At 42.4% G+C, this 21,277-nt stretch overlaps 1 protein-coding gene across 1 annotated transcript in view; it reads left to right on the top strand.

Annotated features, from left to right (window-relative positions):
• Window positions 1-13,637, top strand: part of LOC308412783 (3',5'-cyclic-AMP phosphodiesterase 4B-like) — a 46,170-nt gene extending 32,533 nt beyond the window's left edge. The window contains exons 9-18 of the mRNA XM_080907352.1: window positions 74-186; window positions 6,312-6,405; window positions 7,748-7,962; window positions 8,054-8,152; window positions 8,566-8,730; window positions 9,006-9,105; window positions 9,243-9,397; window positions 9,506-9,628; window positions 9,736-9,918; window positions 10,013-13,637. Coding sequence (XP_080763478.1) covers window positions 74-186; window positions 6,312-6,405; window positions 7,748-7,962; window positions 8,054-8,152; window positions 8,566-8,730; window positions 9,006-9,105; window positions 9,243-9,397; window positions 9,506-9,628; window positions 9,736-9,918; window positions 10,013-10,384 — 1,619 coding nt within the window. The 3' untranslated portion in view covers window positions 10,385-13,637. The remainder of the gene's footprint in view (window positions 1-73; window positions 187-6,311; window positions 6,406-7,747; window positions 7,963-8,053; window positions 8,153-8,565; window positions 8,731-9,005; window positions 9,106-9,242; window positions 9,398-9,505; window positions 9,629-9,735; window positions 9,919-10,012) is intronic.
• Window positions 13,638-21,277: the final 7,640 nt, after the last annotated feature.

The following is a 21,277-nucleotide window of genomic DNA, read 5'->3' as shown; positions in this document are numbered from 1 at the left end:
ATGGTGTCTGGAGGATCAAGTATGGACATGGATCCTCTCAGACCTGATTACATGTCCATGTGTCTCTTGGCAGATGAGTCCTACCAGAAACTGGCTATGGAAACCATGGAGGAGCTGGACTGGTGTCTGGACCAGTTGGAGACCATCCAGACCTACCGGTCTGTCAGTGACATGGCCTCCAACAAGGTAAGACAATCTGGGCCATATGTTAATATATGTAAATGTGACAACAACGCATGTGTGAAGTTACCTGGGACTGTCTACATGTATTTATCGATTACCGTGGTTTTATAAAAAGCTATTAGCCTCTCCTCCTGGATGAAATACCTGAAAACACTACAAACATTCACATTTTTGATAATTAACTTCAGGGGTAAAAATCTATTTGGGTATTTGATCATGGGCACAGTAGGTTATTAAGATGATTTTATCAAGTCACAAAAGAACCATTAGTTCATTAGTGTGAAAAGCTATCATGCACATTGTGCTGTGCTTTCATCTAGAATCATATTGCACAGCAAACTCTTGCATGCATGCTTCATTTTGCCAACATCTCTTTTTACCCACTGAAATAACAATCATTAGAGTGTGCAAAACCATAATTAAAAAAGATTTAAGTTAAACATTATAATTGTAACCTATATCTCATACTATGCAATGCAAAATTATAATTATTACCATCACGGTACATATTCTGTAACGTGCTCACTGAAGGCATGATACTTGTGATGATGGCTTGACTGGCCTGTGATGACCTGCCAGTCTGCATATATCTGTGTATAATTGCTCTTTGTTTCTGTGTGGTTGTGCATTTGCACAGTCTACGGAAAATGTAAAATACTTTTAGCCACATTGACGCATTTGCAAAGCAACAGCTGTTCTGTGGTAGCATATCAGCACGCATCATCATTTTATAGATCTCTTGATAAAAAAGGAGAAAAAAAAGTTAATGTTTGCTTCGCTGCATAACAACTTTAGCAAACTACCTGTTGCATCTGAGCACCATTATTGCCTGAATTCCAGGGAAAGGGCTGTCCTGCTTGTATATCCTTACCTTAATCAAACTGCCCGAGACACACAGCTTGCTATACTACTAGGTTGGGCTGATTAAAACATTACCAAATGCTTTTTTCATTCATTTTAGTGCTGTGTTGATATTGGCTCGTTTCTAAGATGTAGCTCTGTGTGAGTTCATTTAGCAGGGCCCTTATTGCTTAAGGCTGGTTTGAAAGTACTGAACTTGTTCTTCTGCTTGCTGCGGAAGAGGCAAAACCAGATCTGCTATATGTTCCATTATTATAGAATAATGCCAGGATAATTTTATAACTGCATCTTCTTTACAAGGGGCCAAACCATTTAGTTTAGCGTGTTTAAAAGCTGTACTTGTGTCTCACGCTGCCTGGAAAGTTATTAAATGGTAAAACTCAGTTTATAGTTAATATAACTGCCCAAAAAATGTAACCAAAGGGTGAGAAAATGTCTGTTCTCATCGGTGGTCTTAGCAGCGTGTTGTTTTAAGCATTTAAAAGTGCCAGTCTTCCAGTTTGGTTTTACTGAATTTAAACACACTGTGGTTTTTAAACCAGCATTTTTGAACTAATTACTTCCCTTTGCTTTGATGCACATGAGCCTGTTTTTTTCTTTGTGCGTATTTCACTTCAAAATTTACTGTATGCGGCACATTACTGCTCAGACAGCGGAGACTGTACGGCGACATCAGATTATAAACACCCAGGGTGGTGGTGTCCATTTCCGTCTGTGCTCTAAGCTTTGGTCTGAGGGAGGATTGGGATGGGGAGGGGGTGTTGTGAGACCATGATGGGTGACTCTGACCGTGACACCAGCTTCCTGTCTCTGTATTTCCTGTGCCTCCTCTCCTCTGCTCACTTGTTACTCGATGACAATAGGGGTTGAGTCCTAACAGACAGCTACATCCCCGGGACTGTCAAGACAATGAGAAAAGGCCCTCTAGGCCGTAGCAGCGTAGCAACTTGTTCAGGCAAACCAGGTACAGATTCCTAACAACACGAGCCAGTGCCAATGTTGACCAATGCTGATCTTTTAAAAGTGTAGTGGGCAACAGCTTTATGATGTTACAGTTAAGTTTCAACAGTGTGCTACATTGTTGTGCAATTGTACAGGGATAGAAAGAAGCTGTTTATTGGTCCATCGAGCTCTTATTGCAAAATTGGGAGTCAAGTCCAGTGATACTGTTACACCATCGGCCCAGTTTTTGTGGGCGTTTGACGCAAGTTTTGACAAAGAGTCAGGTTTTCTTTTTTTCTTCACCACTAGATGTAATTGAAGCCACAATCAAACCCGGGGTGTCTCCGTTTTCAGTTTCCAAGGGCACAGGTGTATCCGGGGCTACAAGACCACACACTCTGCTGACCGCCAGCCTGGTTGCTGTGACCTCAGAGCGGGGAGCTACTTCCCTGCCCCTCACTATCATTAACCTCGCCACACTTCCACACCGATGCTGGTGACGGCCTTGGACAAACACTGCCATCTGAATGCAGTTAAAGGAGTTTAGCGCTTTTGCGGGTAGCGTGCAGGCAAGCCCCTCGAGGAGAACACAAGCGAGTAGGAAACTTTAACTCATGTGTGGTCACTTCAGCTTTGAAGCACCCGCCGTCTTCACTGGGGAAAGAATGACAAAATTATTGAAACAGATGCAGCGGTGGGTCTGTAGCTGTACCAGGCGTAATGGACATTAAATTATAGTGCTGCGCTTCCATTTGACTGAAAGGGTGGTGAGGAGATCACACGAGCTCCAGCGGTGATTATGGTGCTTAATCGTAATTTTTTTTAAAAAAGTTTTACCTCTGTAATCTTCTGTTCTTCATCTGATCTTCATCTTGGAAAATAAGACAGCACAAGGAGTGCGAATGGAAAACATGTTTCTACTGTAACCCTGTTCTTACCTGTTTCTGATCAACGCCTTCGAGGAAATGTGTTGTCCTTGTGTTACTAAACAGTGTAAATTTGACATCATTCATTTGGTGTTGACACTCGAAACAGCCGCATGCATGCGACAGAGGCGGCGTGTGCTCACTCTGGGGTTTGTTCGATTGCAGTGCAATGGTGTTGCATTATGAGGTCACATTGTTCCTGAGAAATCCCATTTCTTTACGTTTTATGTTTTTCCTTTTTCTTTATTTCTCTTGTCAGTTAATATAGCAGGAACTTTAGCGTGACCCCTAAACTTGTTATCTGGGACTTTTCTGTGATGAGCTCAGGTATGTTAGTAGTTTGGTGCCTGAGGCTACAGGAAGAAGGATGTCTGCCAGTAAATGATCTCAGGGAATTACTATAGCAAAAAAAAAAGGGAAGTAGGTGGAGACACACGCTCAGGCCTGTATGGGAGGGAGGAGCCATCAATCTCCTGTTAGACTTTGTAGGCCAGTCAGTTAAGTCAGCTTTATTGCTATAAGTTTCCTGCCTGACGCCAGTTGAGAAAAGAGAATAGAGAGAGGAAGACGGCTGGCTCACAGACACGCTGAGACGAGTTAAAGTACTTGGACCTTTACAGGATTTCTTTGTGCTGTGTTTGTTTTTTCGTTGAGTGACAATGGGACTATGCTGCTCTGAAAAGCAGAAGATAAACTTTGAGATGCTTGCGAGTTGGAAAAAGGTGAGTTAGCTTTATAGAGGCTTACTTTGTGTTGTAGGAGTGTAGCGTGCCATGTGGAGATGGTGTTTTATTCAAGAATAAATTGCTGGATTTGAAGTGACATCTAGTTTCAAATAAAAAAAATAAATTTGCTCGTCAGTAATTACACTCAAAATGTTCCTGAATTGTTTTTTTCCTTCTATGATTGCATATTTGAAAATATGTTGGTCTTTACTTTTTGTAGCATGTTGTTTCAGTAGCTTTTTGGGGTTTTTTTGACACAGTTATATTATGCATTAAATATTTAAACTTTATTAAACAACGGCTCATGATTGTGTGAGAGCAAATTGCTTTTTTGTCAGAGTTTGCGCAACTTCTCTCAGTTTCCTCAGTTTGTTCTGAAACTGAGAATCATTTGCTAACGTAAAAGGATGTATGAGTTAGCGCCATGCATTGAGTAATCTGGGTTACTGAGAACACTTGCAGTCTTGTCATCGTGCCGTGTGTGTGTGTGATGTGTTTCAGCTGAACTACACAACCCCGGGTGACTGACATACAGCTGTGTGCGTAATTCACTTCCTAGAGGTCACTCAAATCCACACTGTGCTGCATTAAAGAATCAATTACAAGCTCTCTTTGAGCAGACTAAAGCCAACTGATTCCAGCTTCTTTGATCTTTCTGGGTTTTTAGTGCAGCCAATGCTTTGAAAGTGGTATTCAAGTTCCACAGTCAACTAGATGTTAGCTGTCTGGTTGACAGCTATTAGACAGCTGTTGAGATCAGAGAGTCTGGTTCAGTATGAAGCAAAAAGAACTCATTATAAGAGAGAATATAAGATCTGGCAGAAACCACAATGACAGGTTTTCTATTTTCTTTCCGGTGTTAGAATACAGAGTTATAAAAAAAGGAAAACCCAATTACTTTCTATGGAAATGGCCTTTATTGCACACACCATTACTACATAGTTTTCATAATCAAGTTTGGCGTGTGATGTTTGCATATGCTTATTCAAATCGAAAAGAACATTTTGCATGAGAGATAAAAATCGATCTCCTTTTGCACAGAAGCTATGGGTTTTTTAAAAATGCCTATCTGGAGCGTCGCTGCTGCGGTTTTTGTGATAGGTTTGTTTATGTTTACGATGCAGTGCTGTGTTTTTAAAGTAGGGACCACCATGAGAACAGGACCATGTGATTCTGTTGCCATGGCATTCGGGTTGCCATGCAGATGGTGGTACACCGATGGCAGACTGAAAACTCTGTCGTCTGCTTGATACAGCAAAACATCACGATTATGGACTGAACTATTTGCACATCCCCATTTTCTGTTTTTAAAATGTGTTTAGTTCTGTGTCTGAGTTTGTGTCTGTGTCTCATCATCCGTGTGATAAACGCTCTGGTGCTTTGAAGTCTCACGTTGCGCAGTATGCTTTGCATCTGTTCTGCATTACTGTGCAGGGGGAGCATTTTAAGTAGAGAAGGGAGACAGCAGTGGGAGGGGGGTTTCACAGAACACAGGAGTGAGAGAGAAATAGCTAGAAATAGGGAGGAAGATGTGGGGGATCCTCCAAGCTCTCATTTTCTGCAGTGCTGTACATGAGCATCAGTTTTTAGCGAGGGTGGGAGGCAAAGAGAGAGACAGAGAAAGTGAGAGAGAGGCTCCAGCAATTTGTGCCACAGGGAACTCTACAGCTATAACGCACCCCCATCTCCTCCTCCTCCTCTCTGCCTTTTTCAGTCCCTCTCTTTCTTTCCTCCTTCTGCCGTGAAGACTGCCTTTTTTTCTTGACTTGCCAAATCTGGGCTTGGAAAGGCTGGATTTTCTCCTGTATGATTTTTGGATGGTGGCAGAAGGAGATGGAGGTTTGAAGAAAGGGACAGAGGCAGCGACAGCCAGAGGAAAGGAAATATTGATCGCATCCAGGGGGATTCCATCACTCACGACAGTGGCTCGCGATCCTTGATAACAATGGAGGAAGCTAGGAGGAGGCGCGTTTGGCTGGGAATGTAGGGCTCCGCCACAGCCCCTCTCCAGAGACTTCGGCTGGGGCGTTTTTACCGTAGTCAGCCGCTGCAAGGCGGTGATTTGGTGACGCCTTGAGCTTCAGGCTGTAGGGCTGAGCTAACCCTTGGGGGTCCACTCAGAGAGGAGCACTTACTGCTTCTGCTGGGGGGCTCAGCACTGCTCAGCACCATGCCTGAGGCCAACTACCTGTTCTCTGTGTCCTGGGGATACATTAAGGTGTGTCCCAGAGGAGGTTTTCCATTAATCGGACTGTTTCTGTGCATATTCTACATTCATGTCTGTTTTCTGTTGCTGGTGAAGAGCCCAATTTCTCTTTGAATGCATTACGACATGTTTTTAATCTTGCTCAGTGGTTGCATGTGTTGAGAAAACAGGCATCTTTTGCTTATCTGTAAAATTTGCATAAAGGAAATATAAACTATGCACAGCACGCATAGTTTATATTTGTGTTGAAACACGAAGCAGTCTGGATAAGGAGACTGGGGAAGAATACACAAACCTAATATGGCTCATTAAATCCAGAGAACATGGTCCCATGGGACATGTTCCAGTGGAAAATAACAGGAAAGGGTTTATTCCGCTGCTTAGAAACAGCAGTCAGACTCATTTGCTGGATGTGTTTCTGCGTATAAATCACATTACCTCCTTAACATTTTATCTCTTTGCTTCCAGTTCAAGAGGATGCTGAACCGGGAGCTAAGCCACCTGTCTGAGATGAGCCGATCAGGCAACCAAGTGTCAGAGTACATCTCCAGCACCTTCCTAGGTGAGCACTGCAGCACATGTTTACCACACACCTCCTGAAGTATACATTGCGCCATTGCAAAATGTGCTGTATGTATGACTTCAGTGAGCCAGCATCCTTCAGGAATGTCACAGAGGTTGCGAGGTTACCCAAAGCATGTGCCAAGCAGTGGGGAAACTCACAGTTCCTCTGCAACGCTGTTCTTACACCAGTCTGATCTGGTCTGGAAGGGAGACAGGGTCCCCTCGCTCCGACTGCAGAGATATGTGAAGGGAGGAGGGAGGGCTTTGTACTCAGGGAAGACTTCCCTCTGGAGAGATTAGGAGCAGTGAGTCGGAGAGAGAGAGGGTGTTTGTGTGCTTACAGTGCCATCAGGTTCAGAGAGATGCTGCATTATTCATCAGTGGGACAGCAGTGGTTGCTTGTCTTTAAAAAAAAAAAAGCCTGGCGGCATTTCGTGTCTAATGGCCAGCCAGCTCGCCAGCCCTGCAAACCACTCTGCCCCTCAGGTTTTTCTACCCTCCCATCTAGCTCACCACCAGCATACATACAGCCAGACTCCCAGCTTATAAGGGCTCACTGCAGACTAATGTTGTGGCTCTTGTTAGTGAACACGTGTCTATTTTCCTGCCTCGGAGCAGCAAAACATAAAAAAATGACAGAAAAAAGACAAGATGCTGGATGCATGGTGGAAAGAGGAAAAGAAAAAGCTACCTCTTGTGCTAACAATAGAAGTGGCGCGGTGATAGAGACGAACATGAAAGCTCAGCTCAGTTTATCTTTGAAGCTTTGCGGTTTTATCTGCATTGCAGCTAGCACCTGTCAGGTGTAGGGAGATGATTTTCCTGTGCTTTGTGGAGGACGCAGCTGAGATGGGGTTTTTTCTCGCTCTGCGGCTGTGTGTGCAGTGCACACGTACAGACTGAGGGAGTCTCACGCTCACACACAGTGAGAAATGTCACTCAGCTAATACATGAGTCACATGCACCGACTGAACCCGCATACTTCCAAGTCCCTCCCCTAAACATTTCGGCTTAACGTGAACCATCTTTCCATGATTCTCTGAATTGTTACCAACACATGGCTCAGATTCACAGAATGCCTGGAATACTGCCATGTTTCTCTGATCATCATAACAACTCATTAGCACAGCCTGAGCCTTTGTCTCATAAAACATTTGCATCTCATCAGTGTATTCAGCTATTTTACACATTTATTTTTTTTGCCTTTCCTGCTTTTGTTACTAGTGTATTTTTATTGCAGAAGACAGGCATTGAGGGATTGATTGCTAATTTAATAGCAGCCATTGCAGCTTTTTTGTCTTGAAAACCACCTTTTTTAATGTTAATTCTATTTTCTCCAGACAAGCAGAATGAGTTGGAGCTTCCGTGTCCAGTTCCAAAGCCGAGGGAAAGAAAGAGGAGGCAGGGCCAGCAGCAGCAGCAACAGCAGCAGCAACACGGTGGGATGATGACACAGATCAGTGGGGTGAGAAAAGTCAGCCATACATCAAGTATCTCGGGAGGTACTGGAAATCGTTTTGGGGTCAAGACGGACCAGGAGGAATTGTTGTCAAAGGTAAGTGACAGACAGACTGGAGAAACTTAAACTTGCGTGATATCTGGTGTCTCACGTGCTCAAACACTTAAATTTGTGTCCTCTCTAACAGGACCTGGAACACATCAACAGATGGGGCCTGAATATTTTCAAAGTGGCTGAGCATTCTCACAATCGACCTCTCACATGCGTCATGTACACCATCTTCCAGGTTTGTTTTCCGCCTCAGCTTCCATCCTTTAATCGGGAAAGAGCTCATGAAAACTGTGAAGCCATTCAAACAAACACACACACAAGCCGTGTCAGTGTGTACATCATGCTCTGTTAGCTAGCTCCAGACTGTAATCAGTTTGGCTGCACATGTTTTGTTTTTGTTTTTTTCACTTGGTCTAGAAAAATGCTGCACCCCTTTCTTTCGAGGCCAAAAGATAACTTAAAATGTATTACTGCTGTAGCAGATACTGTCAGTGCACCTGTTAGTCTGGAGCCCTGCCTAGTTTATGACTACCCATCTGATGACTCAGAATTGAACTGTGGCTAGATGGATAGACCGTAGAGAAAATAATATCCTGTAGCACGTTTAGCCAGGAGTCTTGTTTTTCTAATCCACACTGTCACACGCAGGAGCGAGACCTGATGAGGACGTTCAAGATTCCAACGGACACCTTTGTGACGTTCATGCTGACCCTAGAGAGCCACTATCACTCCGACGTGGCGTACCACAACAACCTCCACGCTGCCGACGTAGCCCAGTCCACACACATCCTCCTGTCCACCCCTGCATTAGATGTAAGTCGTGTAAAATCTGTCTTACCTCACTCGCTTTCAGTACTTCTAAGTGTTCAGAGTTTGCCCTTTAAAACGTGGCACAGTTAAAGCGTGTCGCCACCGGCCACACCTTTCACTTGAACTGTTTATATTGTTGTGATGAATAGCAACAATAGAAAGAGCATACCACAGATGGTGACACATGGAAGGATTGGTTTTTCAAACTAATACCTTGCCTTGTATGGTAAGCAATTTGCTAATTTATTTTTACTTTACTTCCTTCTCTTCAAACACAGGCGGTCTTCACTGATCTGGAGATCTTGGCAGCCATTTTTGCAGCAGCCATTCACGACGTGGACCACCCAGGAGTCTCCAACCAGTTCCTAATCAATACAAGTAGGTCCACCTTTTCATTCAACATCCATCAAAAAAGTCAGCTAGAGTTATTTATTTGGTCTACATTTTGAAAAAAGGGAGAAACATTTGCTTGATTTGATGTTTAATTTCCTTTTCTTGTCCTCTTTTGCATTTAGACTCTGAGCTGGCCCTGATGTACAACGATGAGTCAGTGCTGGAAAATCACCACCTGGCCGTGGGCTTCAAACTGCTGCAGGAAGAAAATTGCGACATCTTCCAAAACCTCTCCAAGAAGCAGAGGCAGACGCTCCGGAGGATGGTCATAGAAATGGTGAGGAAATGTCTGCACATCTGTCTCAGGCAGCAGCCCCGTCTCAGGATCTGAGCAGTTTTCACAGTTTTTCTTAAATTGATTTTTTCATGTCTTGCTGTCTTCCAGGTTTTGGCAACCGACATGTCTAAACACATGAGTCTGCTGGCGGATTTGAAAACGATGGTGGAAACCAAGAAGGTCACCAGCTCTGGTGTCCTGATGCTAGACAACTACACAGACAGGATGCAGGTAAGAGGCAGACTAGTATGCACATTAGACGCAAACACTTTTCTATTTACCACAGAGGGAGGAAAAGAAAAAAAACATACTAAACGGTGATATTTTTTTTCCTGCAGGTTCTCCGTAACATGGTTCATTGTGCAGATCTGAGCAACCCCACCAAACCTCTGGATCTGTACCGGCAGTGGACTGACAGGATCATGGATGAGTTCTTCCACCAGGGAGACAGAGAGAGGGAGAGGGGGATGGAAATCAGCCCAATGTGTGACAAACACACAGCTTCAGTAGAGAGGACTCAGGTAGAGAACACAGGCATCCAGCTCTCAAAATAAAACCTGAAAACTGTGGTTATTTTTCATATTTACTGACATCCTCTCTGTTTATCTTTTCTAGGTTAGCTTCATTGATTACATAGTGCACCCTCTGTGGGAGACGTGGGCTGACCTGGTCCATCCCGATGCCCAGGACATCCTGGATACACTAGAGGACAACAGGAACTGGTACCAAAGCATGATCCCCCAGAGCCCCTCACCTCCTTTCTACACCAGTGATGGAGAAGGAGGACCTCACGGGGAGGTGGAAGGGCGGCCTGTAGCGAGTAAATTCAAGTTCGATCTAACGCTGGATGACCAGGAAGGACAAGGTGAAGACAGTGGAATGATGGACACGGCTGACAGTTGTGACAATGTGACATTACAGCATCTTCCCTGTGATCAGGAAGGGGCAGAAATGACAACACATGACGGCTCCCCGGAGGAAACATAGCTTAACCGGTGGTGTTCTCGGAGCGTAGCACGTTTTTGGTGAATTCATTTTATTGCAGTGGAGCAATCCTGCAATTTGGCTCTGGCGGGAGCTGCTTGGCAAAGAGGTCCTGACTGAATGTGGGGCACCCCTGCGAACGAGGCTTGGAAACCCTGCGGTAGTTTGTCTTTGAGCCCCCCTGGAAGGGAGCTGGAAGAGTGTAGGCTCTGTTCTTTACAGAAGGGACTACTGTTGGACTGCAGAGCCTAACCTGGGTTCTTTCAGGCAGAGAATGTGAAGTGGACGTATGAATCCGTGTACTGGGACAAGTCTGAATTTCAAACTTGCACTTCAGGACATTTTTTTTAAATGTTCATTTAGATTCTTTGTATCGTGTCGAGATTGGATACGACCCTATATTGTCCAACCACAGCTACTGGTCAGCGAGTTATTTCTAACCCAGTAGTGTTTTTTTAACACTTGTCTAAAAAGAGTAGTGTGCCTTTTTTTACAAGTGTGTGTTTTTGTAAGTTTTTTTTTTTTTTTTTAATAATTTATTGAACACATTCATGTAGCTGTGTGTCAGATTTTCTACAAACGGACATAGCTGTCTCACACAGTCTTCCTGATGTTCTGGCAATAGTATAAGCTTGTTCTTCACTAATGGATGTATATTATAAAAAAATCAGCTGACTTCCCAGCACGATTTGCACTTTGTGGCACACACAGTTAAACCAAGACAAAGACAGCATCTGTAACTTAAAGGAGAGACCATAGCAAGCATGTCAAACCAAATAATTTAATTTGATTTATCCAAATAAGTAACTGCGTAAGCAATTAAATGACTCATAGGCTAGATTTCGTAAAAGAGGAAAAACCTTTCTTTTTTCTTTTTTGTAGAACAAAAACCAAAACTCCAAAGATCCTGTAAGGAAAGCACTTTGTTGGATTCACTGCCACCCCTCAAAAGAATGATCGCATTTCCAAAGAGTAAATGGTGTGACAAGTCAAACTTCCGAGCGGCGGCGGGATTGATTCCCTCTCACTTAAAGCCAGTTACAGACTAAATTCTCACTACAATCTTCCAAGATTAAAGTGGAAAAGAAAATATTTCATAACCCAGTTGCGTTTAAGCCCCATCCAGTGTGGAAAAACCGTCTCCGCCCTGTAATTCCCCTTTTCATTGCCTCACACAACACACCTGTTGTGGTTAGCAGTATTCTCATGAATAGGCTGACTCATTTTGAACTTTGAATGACTTCAAGGCTGAACGCGCAGTTTCAGAAACACCTGTCAGTAATGGAATAATTGAATCTTGTAGTTTTTCATTGCAGCACTTTGAATACGTCGACAGTTATGCAGCTGGTTGCTGATCTGTCCAAACACTTCCTTAGAGGTACCACGTTGTATGGTCATAATACGGGGAGATCGGTTTCATGTTTCACGATATGTCATTCTTCTCCTGTGTGTGTGTGTGTGTGCGCGTGTGTGTGTGTGTGTGTGTGTGTGTGTGTGTGTGTGTGTGTGTGTGTGTGTGTGCGTGTGTGTGTGTGTGTGTGTGTGTGTGTGAGGATGCGAGAGTGTATTTAAGTGGTCACAGAGTTGCACAGTCCTGTTGCACCCAACTGTGTTGTGCTGACCCTTAAGCTGTTTGTAACAGTGTATTTATTACATTTTCTTGTATATGTTAATACTGAATTGATAATATTCGCTGTATATTTGTTATTTATATGCACTACCACGTGTCAAATGACAGTTTGACTGAACTCGTTTGTTGGTTCATCCGTGTATAGCAAGGTATTTTGCTATGAGGCCATAGCATAAAGTTATGCAGGTCAGTTTTGACGATTTGAAAAGTATGTTTCGTTTGAAATTCCAGCCAGAAGTGTTTGTGCAGTGGGAGCCAGCAGCGCTTCATACGAGGCGCAGCAGAAGCTTTTTTAGTCCTTTTGTTCCTGGCGAAGGCTGGATATTTACTGCAGCATAATGTGTACGGTGACAGGTCATTGTACAGCTATAAGGATATTTGCTGAAATTTATACCATTGTTTCAAATGTATTTTTTCAGTGTTTTCTTCACAGTATACTGTAAAACGGTGTATGTTGTGCTCAGCAAATGTTTTCTATCAGATTATTAAAACGGGCATGTATAACAGACTCTTCTGGTCCGAATGTTATTGGATTACATCAGTGACGTTTGTTTCAGTGATGTTAAAACCAGTTTGGAGACAGATTTAAGTTTCAATTTAAATGTTTTTGTCTATACACATTAAACTATTTAGAAATTGTCCTAAGATACATATTTGCACATTACGCGATTTAAGGTGCACATTCAGGAGAAAGTCTGTTAAAACTAGAAAAGTCCTGAAGAAACAGACACTGCGCATTATTTTCTCCCATTTTTAAGGCACAATCTCCAATTCCAAAAATGTAAAGTGTGAATAAAAACACTGCAATGATTTGCAAACCTCCTAAATCCATTCACAATAGAGCAAAATAAATTTGATGGCAGCAACAAATTTCAAGCAGTTCAGGGTGGTGCATCAAAAGAGTAACTGTTGCTGTTAGCAACAGGTCAGTAACATGACTGGGTAAAAAGAGCATGTTAGAGAGGCAGCGGTTGACCACGCTGCAAACAAAAACAAATCTTCTGCGCATATCCAGACGAGGTATTTAAAGTAAGACCTTGCACATTTCAGCAAGACATTGCTAAACCACATACCACCACATATTAGAACAGCATGGGGTCTGGCTGAACTACCAGCTGAAAACTGGTTAAAATACATAGAAAATACAACAAAGAAGCTAGAATCCTATATCAGACAAGAACAGGAAAAAATCTCCAAAGTCCAGGAGCTGGTCTCCTTAGTTCGCAGATGTATACGGACACAATTGTTGCCTTTTAAAAAAATATTTAACAAAAATTTAATTAAGTAAATGTTGACAATGTATTTTTTAAGTTTTCTCCATTGTGATTTTGGAAGACTGTAGAACCTTTATTTTCAATAATCTGATGTATTGTACACAGTACACAGTGCTACCAAACCCTCAACAGGATTGGTTCCACTCTCATAGATTTCCAGTAAATATGAGTCAAGCAAAGCCACCAACTTTCAGCATAAATAGCGCTAACACGCTAATGCAGCTCTGTCTCAAGAAAGCCAAATCTATCTCCCCTAAAGCAGCTGGCTGGTTTAACTGATAGAAAAACGTAAAGGTATCAAAAAGTAACATTAACACAAAAAGCACCAAGTATTTTGTAAGAGATTAAATTTTTACCAGACGTCTCCACAAATCTCCACATGAAAAAAAAAGAGAAGAAAGAAAACTGATGCTGTGCAATTTCCTCTTTTTGATGGTGAAGATTTGTTGTTGCCATCAAATATAAAATGACAAATTCAACATTTTGTGACTTACTATGAATAAAATCTGAGTTTAATAGATTTGCAAACCATTGCATTCTGTTTTTATTCACATTTAAACAGTGTCCCAAGATTGTACAAAACTCTGCGCAGGAGTTCAAGACTGGTTTCATTAAACTGCAAAGCACAAGTGTGCAATGTCAGGCCTTTCCCTGCCAATGATGACATATTCCAGAAATTGTTGTTTTGAAATCATGCAATAGTGTTCAAAATCAAACATTAATAGAACAAAAAATGTTCTGTGCGTTTTTGAATGATTAGTGATTCATTCACTAAGAGGGGGAAGTGTTCTACAACATTATATACAGAAAGTTCAGCAATAATCAAGCACTTAAGTAAAGGGAGAAAAAAACTGCCAACAATGACAAAATAGAATAGCCTTTATTGTCATTGTACAGAGTACAACGAAATTGGAGTGCCACTCCCTTGGTGCAAGTTTCAATAATAAATATAAATGTAAAATATAAAAAGTACAAAAAAAGGAATAATGAAAGCATTTTGTCAAAGAAAAGTGAGAATGCTCTCAAATCTAATGGCTTGAATGATTTTTATTTATCAGGTAATAACACTGTTAATGGAAAAATGTAGTCACTGTTAGCGTGACTACATTTTTCCTTAAAATAATAACCATGTATTATTATTGTGCACAGTTTTTTAAAGCACTCGGCAAAAAGAATGTTTCAAGTTTCTTGAAAACTTCAATGGAAAATTATCTTATTATTCTTCTGTGGGTTTGGTTTCAGTGTCTTCTGTCACCTCATGAAATGCCAGTCATACTGGAACCTGCTGGCTGTGGGGAAGCCATACCATTTCTTGATGTTGGTTGCCAAACATGACTTTTTGTGGAATATTTGGGTTGTTGACATGTGCTGAATATGGAACAAGTCAAACTTCTTTGTGACGGTATTACAGTCACCCCCCCCCCCCCCCCCCCCCAAAAAAAGATAAAAAGATAAAAGGCAGCCAATTGTATTTCACTGAGCTATACTGAGTGCCACACTTTCTTTTTAGACTCACAAACATGATCTGGTGTGGAAATGATCTGAATCACACCAAATGTATGTTCAGAGGAAAACGCCAGAAGTGACAGAAGGAAAACAAACAACTGGATTCAGCCCTCAGTGATGTCACTTCCCTGCACTGACAACAGTGACTGCTCTTCCTGCTGATCTGAGGTCAGCATAGCTGGACATCAAGTCAGCAATGTAAACAGGAAAGGTAGAGATAGTGATGCTATGCGCTGGGCCCTCAGGGCATTCACTCTCCCATGGCTTTGAGCACCTTGACCCAAACAGATAAACATCTGAATACGTGATCAACAGGAGGAGAAACATGAAACGACGGCTCTGACAGTTTTCAGTTTGTGGGCAAACTCCACAAGACAAAGCAGCATAGACTTAACTAACGACATTCGCTGATGTGATCTACTCATGATTCATGCTGAGAATAATCTCCTGACAATCTGCAATAATAATACTAACATTTATTTATTAAAACCTGACAGTGCCAGTCTGTCTCAGCTCCGTTCCTGACATGACTCTGCTTCCCCTAAAAATTCCGACAGTTACTTTATTGCATTTATGCGGTGACCAAGGTTTAAAAGGCACTCATTACTTAGCTATGAAAATTACCTGGTTGCACAAAACTGAGAAAGACCAGTCAAGAGGTCCTTTGTTCACTGATTTCAAATTTACAGCTTTAATGAATCACCGGTTACATTTTGACCATGCTCAGTTTCATTTATTTTCCTTGGAGTTTTTGGATGTCTCGATGACACCAGGAAACCCTAAACCATCCTCGTCTTCCTTTAGATTCAGCAGAAAATGAGGTGACTGTTTATGGTAAACACGGGCGCAGACAGGCTTCCATGGGGGTGGTCCATACTGCCATAGCAATAGGCAGGGAGTTTGTTTGAAACTCTAACACAAACCTTGCGGTTTGTTGGTGACTGACGTAAGCTGGGCTGGAGGCAGCCCGCTCCGAGCCTTCGACAGCAGCACCGTCTGGGTTCAGGCTGGGCAGGACGCTCTTACTGCCAGCAGATCCAGTTGACAGCCACTCAGCGTCCGTTCTCCACTCTTACCAGCCAGGACCCGAAAGGGCCCGCGGCCCAGGGCCAAGGCAGAGAGGAAGAGAACCACTTCCAGCAAAACAAACCTGCTCTCTACATATCCACTTTGTAAAAACAAATGCCTTCCTGGAGTTTCTCCTGGCCAGCTGGTGTTTGTTTTTAGTCAGGTTGACAGTAAGAAGTGAAGTCAACTGGGCGTTCAGTGTTGGGGCAATGTGGGGTAATATGAGAATGGGGCATTCCAGGATAATTCAACAGCGCTCCAGGCTTTGTGTGTGGATGGCACAGATCATCTCAGAGTGGCTGAGACAGATGGATAAGGAAGTGAGCTCAGAAGGACACTTCTTCCCCACAACAGAATATGATGAATTTGGAAAAGATCAGATGAGGCAGCTAAGCTTCCTCTAAGGCCTTGTGTGTGTGTGTGTGTGTGTGTGTGTGTGTGTGTGTGTGTGTGTGTGTGTGTGTGTGTGTGTGTGTGTGTGTGTGTGTGTGTGTGTGTGTGTGTGTGTGTGTGTGTGTTGTGTCTCATTGACTCTAAAATGCAGGATTGGGACAATAACAGGATGTGTCCTTCCCAGAGAATGTCACAAATCATCGAGTTATCAAACATGGCGGCAGTCATCGTAGATATGCCATTGTTTCTCTGAGTGTGGTTTTTGCCTTTGCATGCAAATGCCTCAACTACTCACAGAAAGCATTAACCGTGCATGGAAGCAGTTATATAATGCACAGAACGCACAAATCCATTTAAAAAAATAAAGTCACAACACATCTGAACCCTAAAGGACTCTTTCTCTCAACTTTCCATACGTGCATGCTGGCTTTGAGAACTCTGAGTAACACTAATGAGGTGTCGCCTCTGAAAACACGGCGATCAGCTGTGCAGAAGAATTACACTGACCAAGCTGGCAGCTGTTTGTGAAGAAGAGGCTCCTGTGATAGACGCTTTTCCAGATTTCAAGGCAACCCTTGGACATTAGCCTGTGTATAAAGCTGTCTGTGTCAGATCACATTTAACCCTGATGCATTTAAGGACAAAGCATCGGCCTGACATTTGTGCTGATTCCTCTGGGCTCTTTACCCAGAATGCAGCTTGCCTGGGAATTGCTCGGACATGGAAGGGAACATCCCCGTGGGAAGGCAGCAGGCACACAAGAGTACACAGTGAGACGAGGAAGAAAAATAAATAAAAATAACATGCACGCATACTCAGAGATGACACATTTGGTCACATGCATACATAAAGACACGCTGAAAACATTGTGACACTGGGATAAAAGTGTGAAAGAGATGGAAAGATGGAAGCATCCCAGTCCAGACACAGAGACACAACAGAAGCCTTCCAAGCTTTTAAATTCAGCTTAGATGTCTTTAATTTCCAAACATTTTTTCTGCCACTGGAGCTAAACCATGTGTCTTTTCTTTCTTAGCGAATGAGCTTGGCTCTGTGAAATGGGCCTCCGTTATGGGCTACGGTGTTATCAAGACCAAACTCAACTGTCAGCCAAATCATGTTCAATCTGCATGTGTTGCTTTTGATTTTACCCAGATCAATAGCTGTCCTTACTTGACTTAAACACACACACAGAGGGAAGGGGGAGGGCATGCAGATCTGTGGCTCTGGTGTGTCAAAGTCAGCGAGTGCGTGGGAGGAAACGTTCAACATGAGCTGCCCTGGCAGCCTGCAGTGAAGGGAAAAGAAATTGAGAAAGAAAAAAGAGAAAAAATAGTGGGGTCTATACCACACTGTTTGCTGTGTGCGCCCTATTTGAAGGTATACCGTAAGCTGAATCTATAAAGGTGAGATAATCCTCTACTATTAAAGGTCATTGCTCCAGACTTGGGTTTAACTCTGGCCTGTGATTCCTGCCTTTTTAATGTTTCACCAAAGCACAGTTCAAATTCATGTGAAAAATCACTGGAAACGCAGCTCAGATAAGTAAATAATATCGCTTTTTGTGTACCTGACTTATCAAACAACACGTGACGCTGCCACCAGGATTTGAAGATAAGGTTGTATTCGAGTCACTGTGCATCAGCACAAACCTTTCAACAAGCTTCTCTCTACAAGCTCTCTGCGTGGAATAATGCTGAGTCTGCTTTCAACACCTACACCGTGACAAGTAAACTCTCTCCTTTTTAATTTTTCATCATTCTGAAACTATTATATTTCTTGTCATCGCAGATGAGATGAGATTAGTCACAGTCCCATTGTTGTTTTGTTGTGAATTCCAGTAAGGATCCGAGAGCGTCACCGTCTGCAAGCGCTGACCCAACTTCCTCTGTGTGCACTCAACAGAAATGATAAGGCTTCCACTTCCCCCTCCACCCTGACTCGGGCAAACAGCTGCCCTGCAGCCCCAGACTGGGCCCTCCGTGTCAGCATCGGGCCTGACTGCACGTTGCTCTGTGTGGACTTGATGGAGCACGCAGATAAGGCGCACTGTTGTGGCTGGGTTTCCTTTAAAGCAGTATGCGATCATTGGTAGATAGGTTCTAGCAAGTAACCCCTATGTTTGGATCCCTTTGTGTCTGCTTGTGTGTGCATGTATGGACTGAGTATCATGGAAAAATACTCATATCCTCCATTTAAACAAAGCAATATAGCGGTCCAAAAATACGTCATTATGTGCACGTGCAAATCTGTTTCTTTATCTTTATTTTTTTATATAATTATCAGCAAAATCTCTTTTAAGCATCAAAAGTGAAAACACTCATTCAGTAGAAAATGATGACCAAACATGATTGATGGTGTTTTTATTTGTGTGTGGTTTTTATGTCTAAGATCCTTGTTTATTCTTGTAAATGAGCTCTAGCCTGCACGATTTCCAAAGCGGTCATATATCAAGTACAGAAATGACCTCGTGACTTTGCACTGCTGTACCTACTCCAACCAGTCCTTTATGGACACTTAAAATATCTTTATGAAACTGTTGTTACATTTGTTGCAATCTTTGCTGCCCTCTTGGCCTGATCTCCAAAAAAGAAAATTATAATGAGACTTTTTACCGGGGTAAATAAAGAATATATAAAAGTCATTTTTATATATAACACCGATTTCAGCTTGTACCTCGTGACAAAAATGTTCTTTCAATTTCAAAATGATTTGACATCAGATATGATTGACAGGTAAACAGGTTCTTCCTTTATCCCAAGTGCCACTACTGAAGGTGTTACGGGTATCAAGGAAAAAAACATGGGTTGAAGCTTACAGAAATTAATAAATTGTGAAACAGCTACAAATAATAAATAAATATAGATTTTTAAAAAAAAGATTTTTTTACAAATATATCCTAAAAGTATATAAAATGCCAAAAAGTGATGCTAAAAGATAAAGATAAATGACAGAAGCTTAAAACAGCAGATAAAATACTTAAGATATGAAGTTAAAATAATGGATAAATTCTTGAAATACATAAAACAACCACCCCAGTAAAACCTGCCTAATATTGCAGAGGTTCTGTGCTGCATTGGCAGCAGATCTTTTGGTTCCTGTGGCTTTGATGGCTGCCTCAGCGGATCGGTTTTGTTCCAGTTCAACTTGCTGCGCTTGGCCAGATCGGAAAGTAGGAACTTTGTGCTGAGTCAGCTTCGCTTTTGCTTTGTGTTACTTTAGCTGTTCCCCAAAGGTCTGTGCAGCGCCTTTCTGATTGTAACTGCTTAACTGCTGCCGCTGAGCAGTGCCATAGTGTGAATAGGTGTATGGGAGTCTGCAACAATGTTTGGGTACGTGATGTGCAAAACTAAAAATCTACAATCAAAACTAGGACCCATAGTTTCCCCATTAAAATGTTCCTTTCACTTCACTGGAAAGTAATGGCTCTGATAGTTAAAAGCAATGGCTAAACTGCTACTCTGATCTTTACAGTTGCAAGAAAAAACTCTGGGAACTCTTTGGAATCGTAGAAACATAGTCAAGGTGTCTGGCACAGCTTCACCTGTTTCCAGGCTGCACAGAGAAGCTTAAAGCTCTTCAGCTTGTAGTCTTCAGCAGGGATGACACACACTCATTATGCATCATCACCGAAGTCCATTGACACAACAGGACTCAGGTTCAGCTCTGCCGGCCTTTCCCCCATCAACACCCTTCCAGGTTTCAGTTATCATTGCCTTCATGAGCAGCTGAGGTGCCCCAGCAGGACAACGAGGTCTCAGATCAAGGATTTTCCAGCACCCTTTTCTGGGACTCTGAGAAGGCCGGGTACTCTGAGCCATTGGCACATAAATGTTAATAACAGTGAGGGCCCGTTCTTGACCCAAGGAGCGAAGCAACCCTCTCACTCACTGGAGAAAAATCCTGTGTAGAGGCACCGACCAGCTCTGGCTCTTTCCTGAAATACTGCAAAGAATGAGTTTAACTACAGTTTTGAAGTTCTTGCACTTTACCTGACTGTCTTGTTTTCAGGTTAGTTTATTGACGTGTTGTAAAGAAATGTTGCATTTTCCAATTCAGACATGCTGACATCCTACTGTGTTACCAAGGTAACAAATCAGTCCACACCGTGATGAGGTTTGGATGTTACTGTGCACCACCTTTGGCTCAAGGTCAACTTTTGCCTCTTCTGTCCACAGGACATTGTCAAATAAGTGTTGTAGATCATAAGGGTAGTTTTTAAGCAAAGCACAAAGACCTAATTTATTACCATCATTCTTACTCCGTGTTTGAGACTGTTACACAGCGTAGAGGTGTGAGATTTGAAACAAAAAGTACAGTGAAAAGGAGACACGAAAGTGACGTTTAAGCCCTTCAGAATTCAGAGAAACACAAAAAGGAACTTAGACACAATCTATAAACAGTGCCTGTGTGGCCCACACCAGATCTGCTGACATGTAAATGAAGACCGAGTGTCTCGAAGTATGTCAGAGAACAGCTTGGCAGACAGCCTACGTGCAGCTCAGGGTGCAACCAAAGATGCCAATGCCTCGACTCCACTCTACCATGTCAGTCACTCTAATTAAAACCCCAACATAATAGTAAGGCTGTTTTCCTTTCTTTGTTTTATCAGTTTGGCTCAGAAATATTATATGAAAGAGGCCAGAGAATAGACCTTTGTCTGCCTTTTTAGTTTGCAAAGTGGCCACCCCCATTGCTTTAAGCCAAGGGATGTAAAAAAAAAGAAAAAGTAAGATTACTTCACTTTGAAGTTTCACAGAGGGGCCCCTAGCCAAGCATATGCTATCAATACTCTGACAGCCTGACCCAAAAACTTTTGATGGCCATGCAGCTGGTGAATATGAGACGTATGCTTTAAAAACTGGTTAAAATTGAGATCTGTAGAATTACTCTCATACATAGCTCTCTGGTGTCTACACACCAGTGTGAGATAAGAATTTGCATTTTCCTTCTTAATATGTGCACGTTTAAGTAAGTGACAGTTAAAACAAATATAAATAGAATAAAGAAAATGTTTTTAAAATT

The sequence above is a fragment of the Rhamphochromis sp. 'chilingali' genome, assembly GCF_963969265.1.
Source record: "Rhamphochromis sp. 'chilingali' genome assembly, chromosome: 16".
In the NCBI taxonomy this organism is placed as follows: domain Eukaryota; kingdom Metazoa; phylum Chordata; class Actinopteri; order Cichliformes; family Cichlidae; genus Rhamphochromis; species Rhamphochromis sp. 'chilingali'.
The sequence above is the reverse complement of the archived record's forward strand: the minus strand, read 5'-3'. Positions and strand labels throughout refer to the sequence as shown.